The sequence below is a fragment of the Colletotrichum abscissum genome (genome assembly GCF_030869225.1).
Source record: "Colletotrichum abscissum strain IMI 504890 chromosome Unknown Scaffold_18.1, whole genome shotgun sequence".
In the NCBI taxonomy this organism is placed as follows: Eukaryota; Fungi; Ascomycota; class Sordariomycetes; order Glomerellales; family Glomerellaceae; genus Colletotrichum; species Colletotrichum abscissum.
Window position 1 is genome coordinate 793,635 of NW_026850076.1, and position 16,743 is coordinate 810,377.

The window sequence follows — 16,743 nt, forward strand, 5'->3', positions numbered from 1 at the left end:
AGGCCGTATTAAATATAATATAAATAGAAATTATATTATTAATTTAAAAAAGCGGTATATTAAAGCGGTTAACTTATATAATCGGTAAGTCTTAATAACTTCTAGCTATATAATTACTTACTTTATAAGTATTATTTATTATAAATAATTTAGGATTTTCTTTTTATATTTTAATATATTATATATATAACTAAAATATATTATTAATTTTATTTATTACGGGGCTATAGTAAATTACTAAAAATACTATATTATTATTTATATTAAGCTTTTATAAAAAGATCTACGTAAAGAAAAGTAAGCCGTATTTTTCTTACTAAAGCTTTTTTTAAGTATTTATAACGTCCTATTATTAAACGAGTATATTTATATTATTACGTATTTAAGTAATAATATAAGTAGAGGTAAGTCTTTTAGTTAATAATAATAACTCTACCCTTATATTAACTACTTTTTTATTAAGGTCTTACTAACTAAGCTTATAAAAAACCCGGCTTAACGAGTATAATTCCGCTATTAATAATTCGTAATTATATTTATTATATATTATACTTACCCTATACTTATTAAATAAGTTAGGGTATTAATATATACGAGCCCTTTAAAAATAGCCCGTTTTTAATATTATCGTTTATTATTATTTTATTATTAACGACTGAGGTTTATTATTATACTTATATATAAAATCTAAATATAATAAGGAGCCGTTTTACTACTTCTTTAACTTTAGTTTATTTACCCTATACCTAAAGTCTTTTTAATATAGCTATACTCTTATTAAAAAGCTATTAATTAAATTATCTATTAGATTTATTAAAAAAAGCTTAAAAAAAATATAAAAAAGTAGGAATTAAGTAGCTAAATTTATATAAAAATATAAATATATAGTTAATAAAAAAGTAATATAATAATTATATAATTACGTTACCTAGGCTAATATTAGGTTTATTTAATTAATAGAGTTAGCTAGAGCTACTTAGTATAGCGGCTACCCACTTCTTCTACTAATTCCTCGAACGAGCCTAGTATGGGTGCGGGATACCCAACGTGTGGGTGCGGAACACACATACTCCTTGTCGGCCCCCTTGATCATCCCTTACCTAGAAAACCGTTGAAATGCGGGTGTGAGAATCGGTTCATGCTAGCAGAGCTGGACCAAAGTCGAATGCCCGTTTGACGAACCCCACCACCAGCCTCGGACCACGTCCAAACAGGCGGGAGGTTCACAAGCCAAAGAAAGGCTCTGCGGAGGCCCAACGAGGCAGGAGGGGAAAAGGGACCAGAGCACGGTCCCCGTCCCTTTTTGACGTGCATGCCTATGTAGGAGAGGAAGAGAAAGGAAGTAACGGCCAGTGGAAATAGTCCGACCTGCATTACCTGATCTGATTTCGATCAAGGATTTCTTGCCTCGATGGACCAAGTTCAAATGCCGAAATGATTTCCATGTTCCTTAGGTCCGGCTGACGCGTTCCCACCGCCGGTCGTCGTTTGACGGTACCGCCCGAGAAGACAGCCGCGATGCTTGGTAGGAATCGCATGGATCTGGGACACGACGGAAAAGACGAGCTGAACTGCGCTTGGCGCCCGAAACCGAGCCGAACGCGAGACGGTATCCATGTCGGGATCTTGGTCTGGTTCTGGCCGTTTCACTGGCGGACTGAGTGTATGGAGTACGGAGTAGCTGTGGGGAGCTCTGGGGCAGAGCGGCATTGACTCAGGTGAATCCGTAGGTTCCCCATTTTTTCTTCTTACTTTGGAACGATGCGTCTTCTACGATGATGATTATGTCTCGTAGGAAAGAGTGTACGTCCTTGATGCTGTGACTTCTGCCTTTTGGGTGGTCATTGGTGTCCCTCTGTCCGTGGCGCGAGCTTCGTGCTGGTCTGCCCATATGGAAGTAGGTGTTACTCCGTAAGGTGGTGTAGAAATCAGAAGCATGTGGGGCCGTACCTTGCAGCTTAATATTTACAAGCGTGCCAGCCTATCACGGTGGGTAGTGGTACTGTAAAATGAGATTAACTTCCCTTGGTCGGAGATTCGCTAGTCGCCATAATGCAAAATGAGCCTCCAAGCTCTGGTTCAAAGTCTGCAAAGGTATGTGGAACCATGGACAAGCACCGACCCTGGAGGGGGGATGTGGATGGTTGTACGTAGTAGTGAACTTTGAAAGTTTGTCTCTGACTGAGTGCTGTGCTCTTGCGGCGTACCTCCAAAAGTAAATCGTGTTAATCAATTTACCCGAAGGAGAAAAAAAAAAAGACTGTGTCACCCGTCTTGGCGATGCACAACGATGCCTGCCAAGCTTTTTCTTCTTTTTCCTTCTGCGAGATGGGGAAGCCCCGAAAATTGAGCTCGGACGCATCAACTTGACCCGACAGCTCAGGACAGAAAAGGTGGAGGATAATTAGACTAACGTAGATTGGACACGTGATTGAGGGGCAAAAAGGTCTGTGAGAGCGCCACAATATACACTCGCCACTGCTGCGCCACCCCGTTCACCGAAAAGCACCCAATCCCACATCACCGCCGCCAGGCTCCTCACTTGGCGGTCCAGTGAGGTTCAATTGAGCCTCACTTCATACCTGTCCTTTTCGGAGATAAACCTTGCTGCCTCATTTTATTAAAAAACCCAGACATCAATCTTCGCTCTCCTATAGCCAGACCATCTCATCACCAGGACCGCCGCGAAGCACTTTGCCCGACTCCCATCGCGGCGAACCACGGAACCCGCCACCACGCGGGACAAACTCGAAAGCGACGTCACATTACAAAAAGCAACAGCACCATCACCAACACTCCAAATCTCACATCACCCACAAGAAAATGCATCTCTCACACCCCTTCATCATAAGCATGGCAGGCCTCGCCGCCGCCGCCGCCGCCGCCGCCAAACCCCCCTCCAAAGACGCAATCCTCCTCTCCAAAGTCCAATCCCTCACCCTCCGCGGCGGCGGCGCAACAACAACCCACCGCCGCGTCCCCGCCGCGCCCCAGCTCAAGTGCCTCTCCCACCCGTCCCTCTGCAACCTCCACGCCATCGACGTCATGCGCTGCACCAACAACGGCGCCGGCTACGGCCCCGAAGACATCCAGTGGTCCTGCGTCGCCTCCCTGCCCGAGGAGCTCAAGCTCGGGTCCACGGACGTCGTGTGCGAAGGCTACGCCGACGCCGACGACCCCTACGTCCTCCGCGGCAGCTGCGGCGTGGAGTACCGTCTCGCTCTCACGGACAAGGGCGAGAGGCGGTATCCGAACCTGGGCAAAGGCCGTGGCGGCGGTGGCGGCGGTGGCCGTGGTGACGATGACGACGGGACGGATTGGGGAGCCTACGTCTTTGGCGTCATCTTCTTCTCCGTCTTGGCTTGGATTCTCTACTCGGCGTGCGTGGCCGGCACTCAGAATCGAAGGGCTGGTGGAACCGGTCGGCGCCGTGGAGGCGGCGGCGGCGGTGGTGGGCCCGGAGGAGGTGGCGGAGGCGGATGGAACCCCGGCTTCGGTCAAGACGACGATCCTCCCCCGCCGTACCCAGGCACCAAACCATCCAGCTCAAGCAACCAGCAGGGATGGCGCCCTGGCTTCTGGACTGGCGCGGGGGCTGGCGGAGCCGCGGGCTACGGCGCGGGTTACTTCCAGGGCAGGAACAGCGCGCGGAACCAGCAAAACTACGGCTCGGGATGGGGCGGTGACATGAACAGCGGTTCCGGTTCCTATGGGGCTGGCCCGTCGAGGTCAACCAGCTCCTCCTCAAGCTCGACCCGTCACGAAAGCACCGGATTTGGGTCGACCAGCAGGAGATAGTAAACTTGAAAGTAGGCATAGAGTAATTTGAACGTCATGTGAGCCAGCTCGACTCTAGGTCTATCCTGTCCTCCACGTGGTCTCGTACATGCTCCTCTCGCCCGCCTCCTACAACTAACTAGTTTGTGATCAGCCCCAAAGGGGAGGTGGGGGACACGACATTATGTACATTTTCCGAGGTCCAGGCCGTCTTCCATACACGTAAAAGTACAACGATCCATCATTTCCAATCGCGAGCGTCTTAAAGGTATCATACCATGAAATCCCCTGCCACGGAAGCAAACTCCAAGCTGCGCAAACGTCTTTGAAGCATATCAAAATAGCAGCCGACACGTGAGCCGAGTCGGGTAGTAAGCCGCACAGGAGCGGCTAGTGGTGAACAGACATGACGTCCAGCCGGTCAAAGGCCCTCGAGCAGTTGGGGCACTTGCGCATTCGGTTGCTGATCCGGTCGTCTACGCACTGGTGACAGAAAAGATGCCCGCACGTCTTCAAGGCCGTATCTTTGAAGTTGTTGCGACACACTGTGCAGAGTGCAAAGGTCTGCATACAGTTAGCTTTCGTTCTACCTCCGGCATGAGGGTGACTCACTCTGAGCATCTCTTCTTCTTCCGACGAGTTGCTCAACGCCTTGCGTTTCCATTCGTCCTTTTCCTTTTGCATCATGTCGGCGCGGACTTTGAGGCGCTCAACGTCCGCCTCTTGGGTTGTGGTGCGCTCCCTGGCCGCAGCCATGGCGGCGTCGCGCGACTTGACCAAGGTGGTCAACTCGCCAATCTGGTTCTTGTAGGAATCGACTCGGCGCGCCGCGTCAGAACTGCTCGACTCCATCTTCTTGTGCTCTGCAGCCATTGCGGCGTTGGCCTGCTTCAGGTCCGAGAGCTGCTTCTCTAGGTTGCTAATCAGTATCCGGTTTTGCGCCTCCACCTCCTTGAGCTGCGCAACAATCTCAGAACTCTTGCGGTTCTGGCTTCGGAGCACACCAAGTTCGCGGTCTCTCATGTCCGCATCCTTCTTCACTGCAAAGTACTTTTGGTCGACCTTTTGCTTCTCGGCGAGTGCGGCCGCTGCCCGATCCTCGAGAACCGTGTACTCCATCACCTTCTTTTGTGCGAGACCCATCGATCGCTTGTACGCCTGTTGGAGAGCGGGCAACTCCTTGTTGATCGACTCGAAATCTTGCTGCAGCTTCTTGTACTTTGAAATAAGTTCATCCGCAGGCATGCTCTCCAGTTCGGGGTCGGGATCCGCCATCGGCTGGTCTTCGGGCTTCAGACGCTGCAGCTCCAATTCCAAGGATGCAATTCGGTCCTCCTGGGCACCCGTGAGCTCCTTGAGGTGCTGCAGCGCCTGCTTCTCCTCCTTTTCTCGGGTTTCCAGCATGTTGGCCTTGGCGTACCACTCGTCCCGGGCGGCGCGGATTCGTGTGAGGTCTGCGTCGCGCTCCTCAACTTGGCGCTCCAGGTCCGATGTTATCGTCTGCGCCTCGTCGTGGAGCTTGGTCCGGAAGGCCGTCCGCTCCGAGTGCAGCTTTTCGGCCTCTTCTCGCAACTGCTTGTTTGTGGCCTCTAGGTGGTTGACGCGCTTGATCAAGTCTTCGTTCTGGTTCTTGAACTGCTTGAAGACGTCGGTCCGGATGAAATCTTCGTCGGTGAGGCCTTCGCGTCGTGCCTTTAGCGCCGAGTTCTCCTCCTGTAGGGTCTTGATATCGGCTTGCGCAGATTCCAGCTGCTCCTTCTGCTTGTTGACGACCGCCGACGCCTCCTCAAACTTGAGCAGTGCCTCGGCAGCGTTACCGTTTGCCTCGGCGGCATCCTGTCCGTTCTCCCCTGTTGCGATTGTCGGCTTGGCGCTGGCTATGAATTGCTGCTCGAGCTTCTGGACCTGCGCGCTCTTTAATCTGTCCATGCGCTTTTCGGCCTTGAAAAAGCGAAGGCTGGCCTTGTTGAGGTCTTCCGATAGCTGCTCATTCTCTTGCTGTGCACGGTCCAACTTGACCAGATATTCCTTTTGCTGCGCAAGCAGGCTGTTGACCCGAGTCTCCAGGTCAGCAATGTTTGGCGTAATTTCTCCCCTGGCGTTTGCAATGCGATTGAGCACAGCTTCGGCTCGCTTCTTAATATCAGAGGCTGTCTCGTCAAGATGCCTTTGGAACTCGTCGTTATCTTTAAAGTGCGTGCTGGTAATGTACGGAGGGTCTGGGTTGTCAGTCTCATGTCGAGGTGGATGCGACAAGGGGACTCACTTGTTGGGCCGGAGGGTGGTGTTGCAGGGTCCACGAGCTGCTCCATCTCCTCTAGAACCTAGTGAGGGGGTCAGCCATGCGACTGGGTCAAGGGATCAATCAAACTGACCTGCTTCCACCATACTTCAATGATGCGGATATGATCCTCGCGATACACAATATTCTTTTGCAACTGCTCGACGCGTGACTCAAACTCTTGCTTTTCCCTTTTTGTTTCTAAAAGTTGCCGGTAAATGGCGCCCTTTTGGTAATTCTGAACTCATCATCAGCTCGCGCCCTCTCCATGTATTCTTTTCGCACCAGACGATGAAAAGCGTGTGGGATGGTCGGATGCGTGGACAGGGAGACGGAGAACCGTCAGGCAGCCTCGTCGCCCTCGACGGCGGATCGAAAGGCCATTCCAGGCCAGTCGATCGTAGTCCGCCAGTGTTGAGCGTGGCTGGGGGCAGTCGATGATCGAGATGTCGCGTCGCCATTGATGGCACAAGGGAATCGCGTAGGGGCCCATTGATTGTTGAGAAAACTTGATGTGTTGGGGAATACGTGTCTCGTGACACTTACCTCGATCCAGTGTTCCTCGGCGTGGTCGCCACTATCGCCCTTGGACTTGCTTCCATTGACGGATTGATGTCGCTTGCTCGGAGGAGCGAGGTCCTCGGCGGTGCTGATGGGGGGTCTCTTCCTGTCCTCCATCTTGGCCAAGGTGGACGGACGCGGAGAGGCAGTCGGGGCTGAGGTCGCTACAGGCATGAGAAAGGTAGGAGGATGCAGAGACGGTGTATGCGTCCGAGGGTCGGGCAAGGGCGATGAAATTCGCTGCGTGGGACAGCTGAACGTGCTTAGGGATTGATCCGAGCCATACGAAGGTTGACAGAGTCGTGCTGTGCTGATTCGGCGCGGATGATGGGTGAGGAATACTTGGGGCAAGGAGGTTGAATTTTCGAGGTTGAACGCCGACGCTTCACGTTCAAATCAAGCCAGCCGGTCCACTCCCCAAACGGGACTAGCGCTGCGCTGGCCATTCATGGTCTTATCAACCAGTAAGGCGCCCCGCGCGCTGTACTGCACAGCGCACGTACCGGCTAATTGTCGGGTCCCGCATCTACTTATCAGAAGCACTTTTTCTCTGCATCCCACCCACTTCAGTCACTGTCCCGCCGCGATTGGCAAAAAGTCTGGCTCGCAAAGTGACAATCCACCAGATCCAACTTTCAACCTCAGCCCCGATCATGAGGATATTACCGCGCCGATAAAAAAGAAAGAAAAGACTAGACACAATCGCCATCATGAGTTCCATGTTCAAGAAAAAGGCCGGCATGGCTTTCAAGCCAAAAATGCCCATGGCCCGTCCTCGAGCGCCTGGAGCAGGAGCAGCAGCACCGCAGCCATCAAGGGCCCCGTCGACGACTGCCGCCGCAATTGCGCCCACAGCAGAGAGTAGCTCGAGCGAATCTACCGACAAGACCGCGCCGTCAACCGCCGAGAAACGAGCCGATTCGAGAGATACGCCCAGAGACGTGCCTACGAGTACCCCGCCATCGACCGAGCCGAGAACGACGAAGGCTGCCACGCCCCAGACACAACCCACGACGAGCGAGTCCTCTACAAAACCTACTTCCACAGTGGAATCAGCTGGAACAGATCAGTCCACAGAGCCGCCAACACAAACTCGTCCACGGCCACCGTCCGCGACGCCCGCTCCTGCTGCAGAGGCTATTGTCAGCGAGGCATCGACACCAGCCCAACTCCAGACCCCGCCCGCTACTGCTCCCTCGGCCGACGTGGTGCCTTCAACAGAGGACGCGGCGCAGACGGCGGCAACAGACGACACATCAAAGACTACCGTCAAGAAGGCGCCTGCCAAGCGACCTCGAAAACGAGCAACACAGACGAGCGAGACTGCCGAAGAGGGCGAAGACGGTGCTGCGGCGCCTAAACCCAAAAGACAACGAAAGCAGCCGGCAGACGGGGAAGCCGCGCCGAAACGACCGCCTCGGCCGAGAAAGAAGATGACCACGGAAGAAGGAGAAACGGATGCCGCTACTACTGCCAACAAGCCAGCACGACCTCGGCAAGCCCGCTCCGTGACGCCAGAAGATGCGGAGGACCAGGAGGCCGACCTCACCACGCTTACCATGGGCGATTTGACACGAGACTTGCGCATCGGCAAGAAGTTCAGCAGACACGACGAGCTTCTCCAGCGCCACCGCGAGAAGCAGGCAAAGTCCAGAGAGAAACTCAAGGCGAAGAGGAACGGCTCGGAAGATGTGGCTTCAGAGAGCGGGACGCCGGCACCGACGAGCGACAAGGCCACGCCGGCAGCCCCTCCGCCGCCGAAACCCACCAGCATGGCCTCCACCGGGCCCCAGTTCCAAATCATTGACGGACAGATTGTGGTGGACCAAAACTCCCTCAGCCTCGATCGACACGCCATCGCCGCTGCGGCCGCCGAGGGCGAGGACATGCTCGAGATTGAAGAAAACGACTTCACGACGCTGACGACCCAGAACAGCTACCGCACGGGCTCCAAGCTCAAGGGCCCCAACGTGTGGAACGAGGAGGAGACGGAGCTGTTCTACCGCGGGCTGCGCATGTTCGGCACCGACTTCCAGATGATCAGCGGCATGTTCCCCGGCAAGAACCGGCGGCACGTCAAGATGAAGTTCAACCGCGAGGAGCGCCACCGGCCCGCGCGCATCGACGCCATCCTCGTCGGCAAGAAGGAGCTGCAGATCGACCTGGAGGAGTACAAGACGTGGACAAAGGCCGAGTACGAGCCCGTCGAGGCCATCATGGCGGCGCAGCGCGCGCAGCAGGCCGAGTTCGACGCCGAGCAGGCCAAGATCAAGGCGGCCAAGGACGCCATCAACGCCAGGAACCTCGCTTCCCTGCAGGACAAGCGCGAGGGCGGAGGGGATGCCGAAGGCGAGGGTTCCGCGGCGGGTGCTGCTGGCGGGGGCGGCGGTGGTGGAAGCGGGGGCGGCGGCGCCAAACCCAAGAGGCAGCAGGCCAACGTCGGTCCTCAGATCACGGTTGACGCGGACGGCATGATTACCATTGACGAGACGAACATGGACCCCGACGCGGGACGCAAGAAGAGGGGCGCGGGCAAGACGAAGAAGAAGGCCGTGGAGTACAACATGCGCGGCGAGATTATTCACTGAGCACACGGAGGTGTACAGATCACGCACCGGGGGCCGAGGGTCATGGCATTGCGGACAGAGACGCGGACTGCTGGCTTTCTCCCGGTCCTACCAGACAGATACCCCTTTTTTTTTTCTGCAATTACACCAGGGGCCCTATGGGCAATGAAGCGGCGTTTGGTATTTCAGTGATTCGTTTATTATTGCAGCGAAGGGAACTCGGGAATCAGGGCGAAAGGAACGGCTAGGGAATCGAGACATCCTCGTCTCAGAAGTACATTCCAAAAAAATTCAAATCACTTTATACAATCTGACAGAAGTACCGTGCTTGTGCCATCATTCAAGACCACCCAGACTGCATCTGTAACCACCTATTCACGGCAAACTCAACCCCATCATCGTAAACCACCCCCACCTCCCTCACCTATCAAAATCAAAAACACCAAACCACATAAACACCCCTCTTCCTCATACCACCGCCCAAGGCGAAGGTTACTATGACCAGCACAAGGATACAGAAACAGTGCGTGCAGACGTGAGGAAACGTCAAAAGATAAAATCAAAAATTATACCTGGTACGGTTCCCGCAAAGGAGCCCCACACGGCGAGGGGCACGGCCGCGGTACTCACTCTACTGCGCGGGACAGCAGAAGTGTGTGTGCAATGCAGGCCCCCCTCCTCCACGACCCGGTACTCTTGATCTCCGCAAGTCGTCAGGCAGGTAAGTATACAGAAGGAACAGCAACTCACACATGGACAGGCGAGGTGTAGGCGTTCTTTTCTAGTCCCCATTTGATATGAGGCCAAATGCCAAATGTGTAGAGGCCAATCAGCCCCTTGGACCGACCCCTGGGACCAACTCACATTGGCCTCACTCACATGATCAAATGCGCCACAGGCCGGAACATGGCACTGAAGAGTTGAATTACCCGGTACTACCCGGCCTGGCTACCTAGGACTGACGCCACGCTCTCTCCCAAGCCAGAACAGGAACAATCCTGGTCAAACACAAGCATGAGCAGTTGTAACCGCGAGTAGCTTGCGACCTCCGTATGCGTTCGGATCATTTCACGCATGTTTTCCTCAGATTGCTTGCCTCCACGCCAGCTCTACCGAAAAAGAATTGCATCATCTACTTCCACGCGGCCACATGCCCGCCTTGCTGATGGGGATACCGCCCTTCCGGACCAGGTATCCTGTGGTCTTTTCCTCACGTCAACGTCGTCGAGCCAACCCCGTCCGGTAATTCCTGAGCCCTGCGTTTCTGTCATAGATTGTGTCGTCACGCGGTCGTTGCGAGTCGGACTTAGTTCTGGGGCGCATCGTCGTCGTCGGGCTGATCGAAGAGGAAGTTTGCGGCGAGCTCCTCGTTCTTGTCGCAGGCAAAGTAGGCCTGGATGGCAGCGTCGCGGTCGAAGCCGAGGCGGCATAACTAAAGTAGTCAGCATCGTGATTCTCATACGATGTCAAGAGAAACCCACCCGCTCAATGGCATCGCGTTCCTCCTCGGTGACCTGAATGGCCTGCGCACCGGGGGGTAGAGGCACATCGTCGTCAACCTCCTCGCCGAGAAGCTGTAGAAACTGGTCGGGGTTGTTGGCGATGAGCTGCGCAAGCTGGGGGTTGCCGGCACCGAGCTGCTGAAGAATAGGCTCCAGCATCTGCGGCTGTTGCTGGACAACCTGGCGGAGCTGTTGGAACTGAGCGTTGTTTCTGAGAAAGTCCAAATTGCCGAAGCCACCCTGTGCGGCGGCAGCGGCAGCAGCAGCGGCGGCGGCCTGGGTGTTGCCGGCGGAGGCGCCACGTCCACCACCGCCGCCACCACCACCACGCGACTGGGCAGCGAGATCAAAGAGGTTGACGTTGCCGTCATCACCGCCGGCCGGCGCACCACCAGAAGGCTGGGCGGGGGCCGCGGCAGCGGCTTGTCGCTGTGCTTGCTCCTCCTGGACGTCTTCGGGAATGCCCTAGTCATTGTCAGCGTCCAGCGAACCAAGTCCTCGAGGTATCGGGTCTCACGCTGAGCAGGTACTCGACGGCTCTGTCGGGATTGTAAAAGGCGGCACGCATGGCGGCGTCGATCTGAGCGCGCTCGAAACCCATGGCCTCCATGTTGGCAATCACCTCCTGGCGCTGAGCGCCCATGGCCATTGAAGGGTCGTTGTTGCCGGCATCGCCACCGGTAGATCTAGCGGCCGGAGTCGGCGTAGCGGGAGCCGCGGCCGGGGCAGCAGCCTGAGTAGCGGGAGCGGGAGGAGCAGCGGGCGTGGAGGCGACACGCTGAGCAGGCGTGGCGGGGACGGCGGGCGCAGACGAGGACTCGGCGGCGGGAGCGGGCTTGGGTGCCTTGGGCTGTTGGATCGTCAGTAGGGTAGACTCGAGCAGGCGCGGGTATTGTCGTCGAAGCTACGGACCTTGTTGACCATGCAGACGACGAAGCCCTTCTCCTCAATCTTGTAGGACTCGACCGTGTCGTCGTCCTTGAGGATCTTGCCTAGTATAGCTGTCAGCCGGAGCCATCGCCTTCCTCCAGGTGGCGGGGTTGCCTACCAGAGTAGATAAGCTTCTGGTCCTTGGGGTCCCATCCCTTCTCTCCAGCAATCTTCTGCTTGACAATCGAGATCTATTTATCTCGTCAGTTTTCGAGGTCGGACATCGCAAGGCAGCTGTGGAGGGTCATCTCGGAGGCGGAAGTGGGGGTGAGGACGCACAAGGTCGGTGGGCTCCACGTCAAGCGTGAACTTTTGTTGCTTCAAGTCCTGGAAAACAGCCAAAATGATCAGTATGAGCTTGAGGTTGGAGCTGTGGTGAGGCGCGCAGTGCCATCATGCCTCCAGTGGTGGTGGTGGTGGTGGTGGTGGGGGAGGAGGCTCGGAGCTGAGCATACCTTGAATGTGACCTTCATCTTGGCTAGCTTCGGGGCAGCAAAAAGGCTGCAATCACAAGGGACAAGCTGAGGGTGCTGATTTGATGGGGGGGAAATAGAGGGATAGATTGAGAGTGGTGATGGAGGATGAGTGCGCTGGGGATCGATGCGCAGTAGCAAGTGGGTGAAAGATAGAGAAACCCGTCACCTTGGTGTTTTGTTGTGTGCGCGGGAAAGACTGGTTAAGGTACAGAATTAATGGAGATGACGAAGGTAAGTGGTGACCTGAAGTCAGTTGTTTGGTTGCTGCGCAGTGGGGGAAGGCGGCGGGCAGGCGGTTCTAGTTGGTTGGCTGAGGTACCTTCCACAACTCCCACGTCCTTTCTCTGCTGTCCCCGTCCATAATGGTCGGTGGTTAGTGGTCAGTGGTGGTGAATAAGCAATGGGCCCAAGTCTCGCCCGCCTCTCCACTCCAGGTCACCACCACTACCAGCCAGGCAAGAGCACCAGCGACGGCCTAGCGCATCGGTCTCTGTCTGGATCGGGTGGCTTCTCTCCTAGCCAAACTCTGTTTTTCCCCCCTACACAAGTGGCGGTGCAACTTGATCTCAAGGTGCTGCTGTGGCACTGCGTGGGTAGCCAACTGTGCTTGTGGTTTGCTTAGGCATCCAAGATGAGGTAAGAAAGACATGAGGGGAGCAACCTTTCAAAAGACCTACCTGCCCTAAGGTACCTAGGTAGTCTAGAACACCCCCAAAAAGCCATTGGGTGACAGGCACTGGGAAACATGGCACTCGAGCTTCCTGTTCGCTTTGCCTCGCGGTTCCATTCATTCGCCCATGTACGGATACCTACCCAGCAGCCAAGCCATCGGCATAGTCTGCAGAAATTTTTGGTGACAGCTACCTTACCTCACGGAAAGCGGGGTGTTGCACCAACTCCTGGGGTTCTTCGCTTCCTAGCCACGTCGACAATGGATACCGACCGTTGAAGAGCAACACACAAAGACTTGATCAAAGGTGGCCACATCCGTATGCCTAAAGCCCGTACTCCGTACTCTGTACGTACTCGCCTCGCATGATATCACAGGCCACTCCCTGAGCTGCACTGTCTGCCGGCTCAGATAAAGTGTCTCTCTCCCGCCTGGATACTTGCAGGAACGCCTGGGGCCATCACTGAGGTCCGTGCACAGCACGGCCGGGTCCGCAACGGGAAGGCCATGCGTAGCGGCGCGGGATCATCCATATTCCGATACGAGACGGTATCATTTCAGCAAACGTTGACCACTTATCAAAAAGACACCAAGTTTCGTTACTCGTTAAGTTGTTTTCAGCTACTGTAGCCATCTATCCTAGCTTATCGGCGGCTTCTCTGGCCACTCGATGTTGGATCTTTTTTTCCTACTCTGCCTCCCAGGACAACGCCGCGCTGGACAAAGAAAATAAAATCCCTCAAATATGGTATCACCGCCCGAGTTCGTACTCCCTTATTGTTGTCGAGGACAAAATAGCAATTAGACATTCATGAAGACCACGCCGGGTCAGGTTTTCTCCTTGGACACACCTCTTGTTGCCGTTGGTGCATCCCTCCTTCATCATGATTGCTCTTGCTCGGCGTCCCCGTCGATGCGGAGCTTCCGACTTTGGTACCCGTTTAGGCTCGTCCTGGCTCCGGCGGTTAGGATCCACTCCGGGATCGGGGGCGTCATCTGTCTCTCACCGAGTGTTTCGTCCTCCTCTTGGGGTGATGGGAGCTCCTCCTTCTCTTCTTTCACGGGCGGCTGGCCGTTGGGGAAAAAGTTGTCATAACTGCTGGTGCGGCTGAGGGGGCTAGGGCCTCCGGGCAGACTGCCACTGCGCATGCGGCGGACGCTGTGTCGATCCGAGATGACGCGGCCGGCGTCTGGCGCCGCGGTGACAACCGTGCCGGGTGTCACCATCGGCGGCGGGTCTGGGGAGTCAGACCGGAATAGGGGGTGAATGTGAGATTCGCTGGCCGAGCCTTGCATGGTAAAGGCGGGCTCGGGACGACGCAGAGAGCACTCGCTGGCAGAAGTCTGCAGCGTAAAGGTAGGCTCAGGGTTGCGGAGGGTGCCCATGGGGCTGGGGCTGTAGCTGCGGCTCCGACGACGAGTGCGCGGAGCTTCCAGGTCCAGGTCCAACGGCGTTCCAGGGCTGGGACTGCGGCTGGTTGTAGGGCTGGCAGGGATCGTTTCCAAAAACCTGCCGGGGGGAGAGGATGTGCCCAGGACGGTCATGCGGCTCTGCATGTCGACCGAAGACGTGTCCCACGAGTCAAAGGACGAATCCTCGTTGACACTGCTCGATCGCGAGCGGTAGTGGTTCGAGTCAATCGACTCTGCCCTACGCTTCTCCCGCAGAGGGAGCAGGCGGGTTCGGGAGGAAATGGGTCGGACGACGTTGGACAACGAGGAGCGGAACGAGCTCAGTGTGTCGGTGGCGGAATGGCCGCTGCTCGACTGAGGTGGACTTTGCGAGCCCATGGAGGTGGACCGGCTCCTGCCGTCAAAGGTGGGCGAAGTACGGTGGTAGGGAACCGACTTGATGTGGACGTTGGGAGATCTCTGGGACTCCTCGTCCGAGTGCATGGAACCAGACTCGTCGCGGGCAACGAGGCGGGCCAAGACGAAGTGAATGACAATGAAGATGAGCTGACAAGCAAAGCAGAGACCGAGAGCGACGGACGAAGCGATGAGGAAGCTCGTCTGGGTCGCACCGAGAACGGTACCCGCCAGGTCCCTCGTAGCGTTGCTAAGGCAGATCATGGTGGCTACCGACGCAGCAGTGGCCATGGTGCAGACGAGGACACTCGCACCAAACATGGCGCTGATGAAGCGCTTTGAGGAATTCCTAAACTTGGCAACCAAGTTGGTTGACAACATCCATCCCAAGAATACCAAAAGAATGCTTTCCAGAATCGAAGACAGAATCGAGGAGGTGCGCACAGGCGCCGCATCGGCGATATGAGCGGCGAGGACGACGTGGATGATGACAATCGTAATGGTGGCAATCAGAGCCAGCGCGCCGGCCGCAACGGGAAGAGCTCGCGGAAGGCCCATGATGAAGTTGGGGCTTTCAAAGCCGGGTGGGAATCGAATACGAGCGGAAAATGAAGCTGGGGTTTTCCTCCGCCGCTGACACGGAGAACTGTTCGGCTGAGGCGTTGCAGATGGGTCTGCCAGAGACCGGTGGATCGGTTGTTTGTTCTCGACGGCGAACAAACGGCTTGTCAAGACTAAAGACTGATGAATCGATGAGGACTGGGCCCCGATGAGGCTGGGTTACTGGTGTGAGACGACGGCGGGTGTAAGTGACGTGTCGACGACTTGATTCCACAGAGTTTATGACTAGACGACGTGAGATTGGGACGCGGTTGACCAGCCGTGTACATGAGCACTGTTGATGGTTCGATCTGTAGGAGAGCTCCGTATAGAAACTCTCTGTCCAGGGCGAGTACAGAATGGGGTGTTGTCGTTTGCGTTGACGAATAGGATGCCGAGCACTGGGCAGCGAGGCTTCACTATGGAACCGGGTTGCTTGAGATGGTCCAGATGGCCGGTGTAATGGGCCCGATGTTGTCGATGGGGATTGGGTGAAGCGAATGTTCAAGTCGTGGGTTTAACGAGAGAATAGTAGTTGGTGAGAAAGAACGGAAGGGGGTTGAGGGAAGAGGTGTAGGTGTAAGTAGAGGAGACGAAGGACGAAACCTGGGAACCAAACGAATAAAGTATGGTAGGCGGTCGTGGTCGCGTTTTTGTGTGCGGTGCGTTGCGGTGCCTGGGTTGGGGGTTAGATGGCATTCCCTGTCGGGGGGAGGGGTGTGGGTGAGGGTAGAGTCCAGCGTCGCGTGGGCAAACGGCAGACCGAGCGAGTTTATTCGTACTTTACGCACACACCTCGGCCGGTGGATTCTTCTTCTTCTTTTTTTTTTCGTCCCTTTCCTTTGGTCTCTGGGTCTCTGCTCCGTACCCAGACTCAAGTATCGAGTGAAGGAAGGATGGCAGTGACAAGGATGTGGGAGGGATGCCGTGGTGGAGCGCTCGGAACGAAACACTGGCAGCTACCCTTGTCCGTGCCGGGGGCGTGCGCTCCTGGGACGCTGGACAGAGTCCGGGTCTGGTGTGGTCTGGGATCCTGACTGGAGACCTGGGAGTCTGGGACCAGGACTGGGAGCCCGCGGCGGCAGGGGAGTGAGGCCCGCGGTGACGAGATGATTCGGGATCTGTGATGTGCTGATGCTGCTGCTGCCGTGCCGTGTCAATGTGTGTTCAGCGCGTGCGTTCCCATGTGCTGGACCGTAGAATTGCACTGGTGGTAGACAAAGTACCAATGCTGCACGACACGAGCAGGTGAGATGCAGGGCTCTGTCGTCCCATTCATCAGTTGCCGCTGCCGCTGTATGTACGTGTCTGTTCTGCCAGTGCACAGAGCCAGTCAGAGAATTAGATCTTGACCGGACGATGCGACGGCTATGTATGTGCTCTCTGACCTCGTCGTTTGTTGTGTTGCTTGTACTTGTAGCACCTCGGCAGAAGTCGTACTGCCTGTGGCAATCAAACTCGACTTTCCAATCGACCACTTTGATTCGATTGTGTCTCCATGTTGTGCCAGCTAGACTCGATAATTCCTCCCCGTAGACTCTCGTAGGTAGCCGTAGGCGAAAGAATCTTG

General features: G+C 55.2%; 6 protein-coding genes across 6 annotated transcripts; 2 read left to right on the forward strand and 4 right to left on the reverse strand.

The window, feature by feature from the left end:
• Nucleotides 1-2,853: 2,853 nt before the first annotated feature.
• CABS01_08260 (uncharacterized protein) lies at nt 2,854-3,798 on the forward strand (the record flags this gene model as incomplete). Its single annotated transcript, XM_060541622.1, has 1 exon — nt 2,854-3,798. The coding sequence occupies one exon, from the start codon at nt 2,854-2,856 to the stop codon at nt 3,796-3,798; it is 945 nt and encodes a 314-aa protein (XP_060402426.1).
• A 369-nt stretch (nt 3,799-4,167) lies between these two features.
• On the reverse strand, nt 4,168-6,736 carry CABS01_08261 (BRE1 E3 ubiquitin ligase; the record flags this gene model as incomplete). The annotated part of the gene is made up of 5 exons (XM_060541623.1): nt 4,168-4,341; nt 4,390-5,996; nt 6,044-6,101; nt 6,153-6,296; nt 6,605-6,736. 5 exons carry the CDS (start codon nt 6,734-6,736, stop codon nt 4,168-4,170), a joined length of 2,115 nt encoding a protein of 704 aa, XP_060402427.1.
• Nucleotides 6,737-7,329: 593 nt separating this feature from the next.
• CABS01_08262 (myb-like DNA-binding domain-containing protein) lies at nt 7,330-9,207 on the forward strand (the record flags this gene model as incomplete). The annotated part of the gene is made up of 1 exon (XM_060541624.1): nt 7,330-9,207. One exon carries the CDS (start codon nt 7,330-7,332, stop codon nt 9,205-9,207), a length of 1,878 nt encoding a protein of 625 aa, XP_060402428.1.
• Nucleotides 9,208-10,492: 1,285 nt separating this feature from the next.
• CABS01_08263 (UV excision repair protein Rad23) lies at nt 10,493-12,091 on the reverse strand (the record flags this gene model as incomplete). The annotated part of the gene is made up of 7 exons (XM_060541625.1): nt 10,493-10,618; nt 10,668-11,153; nt 11,206-11,538; nt 11,601-11,680; nt 11,737-11,809; nt 11,898-11,945; nt 12,074-12,091. 7 exons carry the CDS (start codon nt 12,089-12,091, stop codon nt 10,493-10,495), a joined length of 1,164 nt encoding a protein of 387 aa, XP_060402429.1.
• A 1,555-nt stretch (nt 12,092-13,646) lies between these two features.
• CABS01_08264 (uncharacterized protein) lies at nt 13,647-15,131 on the reverse strand (the record flags this gene model as incomplete). The annotated part of the gene is made up of 1 exon (XM_060541626.1): nt 13,647-15,131. One exon carries the CDS (start codon nt 15,129-15,131, stop codon nt 13,647-13,649), a length of 1,485 nt encoding a protein of 494 aa, XP_060402430.1.
• Nucleotides 15,132-16,329: 1,198 nt separating this feature from the next.
• Nucleotides 16,330-16,452, reverse strand: CABS01_08265 (uncharacterized protein; the record flags this gene model as incomplete). Its single annotated transcript, XM_060541627.1, has 1 exon — nt 16,330-16,452. The coding sequence occupies one exon, from the start codon at nt 16,450-16,452 to the stop codon at nt 16,330-16,332; it is 123 nt and encodes a 40-aa protein (XP_060402431.1).
• Between the last annotated feature and the right edge of the window lie 291 nt (nt 16,453-16,743).